We start from the raw sequence: 5,840 nt of genomic DNA on the forward strand, positions 1-5,840 counted from the left end.
CGGGGAAGAGGCCCCGCCCTCGGTAGCAAATAGCCCCGCCCCTCTCCCGGAGGCCCCGCCTCCGGCATATCTTCTCCCAGACACTCCGCCCTCCCTGCAGAGACGTCTAAGGTTGAGCGTACTCCCAGTTTTGTGCATAACCACGCCGAATTTTTTTATGGGTGCTCTTTATTTTTAATGCTCGGTTTAAATTGTGTGTGTGTGCGCGCATGTGTTCTACTCTCCTGCAATTCTTATTTAGTTATTTTTATTTGTTCATTGCAAATATAAACCTCGAAGTGATTTATAAAAAAAAGTCTCAAGAAATAAAAAAGAAACTATCAGAAGCAGCTGTTTAAAACATTCAAGATTCAACCATCAAAAGCTAAAAATCAAAACACACGTCCGTGTTCTGTTGGATCTGGACTTGACTAAACAAAAATGTTCTTGGCAGGTGCAGGTCCACTTACATGGGAGTAAATCCCCTTGAATTCAATAGCCTGCTTCTGAGTAGACACGGCTAGGGCTGCACAGCTACACCGAAGGCAGTGAGATTTCTTTCCGATTGGGCTTCTTAAATGTCACAAGCGAAACAAGACCAGGATCAGAAAAAGGAGGGACTTTCTCTCGCTTGGCACTTTCCTCCCTGACTTTGTTAAGTCACAGCTAACCTTAAAACTTTGGATTTTCCCTTGGGGGAAAAGTGTGGGGGAAAGTTCGGCTGATACCCGTATACCACTTCAGAAGCCTAGTGGTGGTCTAAAATTTTAGCAAGTCTATGCACCTCTCCCAGAAGCTCCGCCCATTTCCTGCCTTGTTTCTCAAGAGGGGCTCTGAGTGGCCACGCCTACAAAAGGGAACCGCGCCTCAAATCTCCTGGGGCTCCGCCCCTCCGCGACTTGTCCATCCACCCCGTTCCCCCGTTCGTGGCCTCCTTATTGGCGGAAAGGCTGGCTCCGCCTACTCCGTTCTGTCCCCTGGGTGCCCCGCCTTCTTTCTGACGTAAGGCGATCGGAGGCCAATGGGAGGTCGAAGGGGGAGGGGCTTGTGCCACGAGGAATGGCGGCCAGGGCGGAAGCGGAGTCCGAAGCCGGTGCCGCTGCTGAGTCTCCGGCCGCCTTGTCTCAGGGGGCGGCGCTGGTGGAGTCCAACTTCCAGCTGGCTCCGTCTGCGCGGAAGGCTCGGCCTTCGGACTTGGTGGCTCTAGCAGAGCAGGTGCAGAAGGTGAGCGAGGAGGGTGCCTCTGAGAGCGTGCAGAGCGCCTGTGTTTGATGAGCCTCCGGGCAGGTGCAGAGTGGGGTTTTTTTGTTTATTAATGCCTGGTTGAATGTTCGGTGGTTGTTCCGTGGGCCTTGGCAATGGTGGCCTCTGGATGACAGCTAGGGTGAGCATGTCAGCGTGTCCCCCAAACTGCATTTGCCGGTTCCGTGTAGCGTTTAAACTGCTGGACTTGGACCTAGGACACCGGGGTTCATCATCATCATCATAAATTATACCCCGCCCATCTCGCTGGGTTTCCCCAGCCACTCTGGGCAGCTTCCAACAAAACACTAAAATACAATAACCTATTAAACATTAAAAGCTTCCCTAAACAGGGCTGCCTTCAGATGTCTTCTAAAAGTTTGGTAGTTGTTTTTCTCTTTGACATCTGGTGGGAGGGCGTTCCACAGGGCAGGTGCCACTACCAAGAAGGCCCTGTGCCTGGTTCCCTGTAACTTGGCTTCTCACAGCGAGTGAACCGCCAGAAGGCCCTCTGCGCTGGACCTCAGTGTCCGGCAGAACGATGGAGGTGGAGACGCTCCTTCAGTTATACTGAATGTATACAGGTATACTTCACATCGCCATTAGGCCACAAAGCTCTCACAGGGTGACCTTAGGGCAGTCATTGCCTCTCAGCCTAACCTACCTCACAAGGTTGTTGTGGGGATTAAATGAGGAAGGGGAGAACCATGTACTCTGCCTTCAGCTCTGTAGAGAACAAAACACAGGATATAAACACAATAATAAATAAATAAATAGGGTCATTACTGCTACTCACATATGTCAAAATGTTTGCGCACACTAATGTTGGTTACACCCCTGAGTACACACCTTGAAATTAATGGCCATGACTTAACTTATTTCCATTAATTTCAATGGGTCTTCACTGATTTAAAATGCATTATTATTGTTCATTTATAAATGCCCTTCCGCGCAAATGTCTCAAAGTGCTGTACAAAAACCACCCTTGAACTGTTGTTGCTTATATGGAGACCCAGACTTCCAATCTCCTTTAAAAAATATTCCTGTTTCCGTTCTTTTCTACAGGCCGATGATTTCACCCGAGCAAATGCCTGCAACAGACTGACCGTCATAGCAGAACAAATCCGGTACTTGCAGGAACAAGCCAGAAAGGTAAGTGTGGGGAGGGGAAGAACTCCATTGTCAAAGGCTTGCACAGTTCTAAAATAACGCACCCTAGAGAGGTTTTTTTTCCTCTACTTCCCTGTTTTATCCTCACAGCAACCCCATCTCTAACCACTACAGCACACTAGCCAATTGGCTGCTTTGCTGGGGCCTTCAAAGCCAAATGCAAAGAGGTCCACAAGATCTCTGTAGGCAAAAGAAGTCCCCTGAAGTGATTGCCTGGGTGATGGGCCATTAAGGGGGAACAAAGGAAAAGAACTCTGTGTGAGATGGCAGATGGGTGGGCCCCCTTCCCCAGCACAGGCTAGTTAGAAGGACAAAGCCAGAGTTCAGAGTTGAAAGTTGCAGTGATGTGACTTGGGAGGAAAGCAGCAAACTTGAGAGGAAGAGCAATATTTCATAGAAGCAAAGAATTGTAGAGTTGGAAGGGACTTTGAAGACCACCCTGCAATGCAGGAATATGCAGGTGTCTCATATGGGGATCGAACCTGCAACCTCAGCGTTATCAGCACCACATTCTAGCCAACTGTTTGTATCCAAGACACTTTTGGGGTGTTGATGCACGTGCGCTCTCTCTCTCTCTCTCTCTCTCTCTCTGGTGTTTTAGGTTTTGGAAGAGGCGAACAGAGATGCTGATCTGCACCACGTTGCCTGCAACTTTGTGAAAAAGCCGGGCAATGTCTACTACCTGTACAGGCGGGAGAGTGGCCAGCGCTACTTCTCCATGCTTTCACCTAAGGTACTGAGCCCTTCTTTTAAAAGGGTTTTGAGAAAAGGCAAGTAAGAGGCTTGTAAAAATAATGCCTGATGTGGAGAAAATGAACAGAGGAAAGCTTCCCCCCCACACCCATAAGACTAGAACTGATGAAAATCCAGTGAAGCTGAATGCTGGAAGACAGATAAAAGAAAGTACTTATTCACAATATAGCTAACCTGTGGAACTCATTTCCACAGGAGGCAGCAATGGCCATCTGCTTGGATCACTTTAAACATGGGTTAGACAAATTCATGGAGGGCAGTAGTTACTAACTCTGATGACTATGCTCTACTTCCACTGTCGGAGACAGTATGCTTCTGAGTGCCATTTGCTGAAAACTGCAGGAGGGGAGGGTTGCAATTGCACCCAGCTCCCACTTGTGTGCTTGATAAGAGACATTTGCTTGGCCACTGTGAGAATAGGGTGCTGGATTAGATGGGCCACTACCCTGACTCTCTTTACATTCCTAAGGATTGTGTCGGAATAAGAAAAAAAGTATCTTGCTTGTATTGTACTAGCAAAATGCTTAGCATCACCTTGTGGCAACGCAGATCTCTCTGCTTACAGAACATCCCAGTTCCAGCCCCTGGCTTCTCCAGGTCATAGAGAAAGACTTCTTGCCTGAGGCTCTGGAGATCATGGCCTGCAGCCCTCTAGATTTTACTGTACTTTTGCTTCCATCATCCCTGACCACTGGGCATGGTGGCTTAGGGCTGGTGGGATTTGGAAGTCCAGCAATGTCTGCAGGAATTCAAGTTCCCAATCCCAGCTGGAGACCTTAGACCCTGGAGAATTGCTATCATTCAGAATAGGATATGCTGGGACCAGTGTAGTTAGAGAAGGCTGCTTTAGGGGTCGGCCAACATGCTTGTCATAGCATAGTGCAGGGTTCTTCAGGCTTGCACCCCAGATGTTTGTGGGCTCCCAGTTCCCAACCATCCCCAACCAGCTCAGCCAGCGTTCAGGGGTGATGGGAGTTGTGGTCCAACAAGAAGCTAAGGACCCAAGCCTGAAGGACACTGGCCTAGCAGTAGAGAGCATCTGTTGTGCATGCCGATTTTGAGTGATTTGGTGTAGCATGGTGTAGACACTTTCTGCTGGCATTCTGGGGACTTGATAAGTGTTTCTTTCCTTCTCTCTCTCTCTCTCTCTCCCCTTCATAGGAATGGGGGGCCAGCTGTCCAAGCGAGTTCCTTGGTGCCTACAAACTGCAGCACGACATGTCCTGGACTCCTTCGGATGACATTGAGAAGCGCGACGCTGAGCTCAACGTTCTTGAGAAGCTGCTAAACCAGCAAGCGGCGCTACCCCCCTGCAGTGAGCCCAACTTCCGAGGCCTTACTATGTAATGGTGGGCCTAGACCAACTCCTCCTCCCAACTCGGTGCCTTCCACAGACCTTGGACCACAACTCCCATCAGTTCCAGTGTTGTTATTGTTTTTTTGGACTACAACTCCCATCAGCCAGTTCTACTTTCTGGTGCTGATGGAAGTTGTAGTCCAATATATCTGCAGGGCCCCAGGTTAAAGCAGCACATGGAAGGCTTTAGCTGCATACCAGGTCAATCTTACTGCTGAACAAGGAGGCTCCATCATGATGACTAATTAAAACAAAACCAAAAAACCACACAAGAATTATCCTGCTATATCAGGGATGGACAGAAGACAGATCAGGATCTGCTGGGAGATCTGCAATAGATCAAGAGGTTCTGACTCCTTTATTTATTTACGGTGCATCCAAATAAGCTATCCTCTGAACAGATCTGATGAAATTAATAGTAAATCTATTGAAAATAATATGCCAGTATTATCAAGAGAACTCTTGGGTTGTATCCAACTAAATCCTATTCAGAGCTATGTTCATCTTCTTCTGTGGGTCTGCTCTGAGTAGGACTAGCATTGGCTACAACTCTATGACTCCACGGTCTTATTCCTAGTCAGTTGTTTGTTGTTTCTAGCTTGGACTCTGTCAGGGTCTGACTTTAGAGGCGATGATCTGAACTGGAGGGCAATCTTGCAGCGCACGGTTAAAACAGGGGAATTCATTCCCATGGGAGGCAGCGATGGTCACAACGTGGATGGCTTTAAAAGAGGATTGGACAAATTCATGGAGGGAGAAGGCTATTGGTCACAACTACCTATGATTGCTATGCTCTGCTGCCGCAGTCGGAAGCAGCAATACTAGTTGCTGGAAACTGCAGGAGAGGAGAATGCACCTATTCTTGATTCTAGAATCTGGGTGGTAACTGTGGGGACAGGACGCTGGACTAGCTGGGACATTGGCAAGGCTGTTAGCTCTATACATAAGGCTGCTGTAGCGAATGATTCCTCCTACAGAACATTTGGCTGTTGTTCAAAGAGAGAACACAATAATGTTGTTCTTTTTGAACTAAGAAGTTCAAACTGTGATGATGCTTGGTGTTTTTTCCTCAATTAAAAACAAATGCTTGCAAAAGAGGACCGACTCCAGCACATGCATTAGGAAGTGGGTTTTTGACTCCTCCCGCAAGTTGCCTACAAAGGATATGCAACTCTCTCTCCGGAAGAGTGCTGGTACTTGCCAGGCAGAGCTGCCCCGAAGCTGAGCGACTGACTTGGGTTTCTTTTCTATCACACACCTTGGTCATAAAAGTGTCCTGTGGTTAGGAGGCTTGACTCCCAATGTGGATGATGTTTTACCATTGCAAATATTACAGCAG

The 5,840-nt window shown here is 48.1% G+C and overlaps 1 protein-coding gene across 1 annotated transcript; it reads left to right on the plus strand.

Moving 5' to 3' along the window:
• Positions 1 to 1,008: 1,008 nt before the first annotated feature.
• On the plus strand, positions 1,009 to 5,598 carry LOC310711420 (uncharacterized protein C1orf50 homolog). Its single transcript, XM_083513342.1, has 4 exons — positions 1,009 to 1,203; positions 2,287 to 2,373; positions 2,993 to 3,124; positions 4,306 to 5,598. The coding sequence occupies exons 1-4, from the start codon at positions 1,039 to 1,041 to the stop codon at positions 4,489 to 4,491; spliced, it is 570 nt and encodes a 189-aa protein (XP_083369468.1). The 5' UTR covers positions 1,009 to 1,038; the 3' UTR covers positions 4,492 to 5,598.
• The last annotated feature ends 242 nt before the right edge of the window (positions 5,599 to 5,840 follow it).

Source organism: Podarcis liolepis (assembly GCF_965112155.1).
Source record: "Podarcis liolepis genome assembly, chromosome: 7".
Taxonomy (NCBI): Eukaryota; Metazoa; Chordata; class Lepidosauria; order Squamata; family Lacertidae; genus Podarcis; species Podarcis liolepis.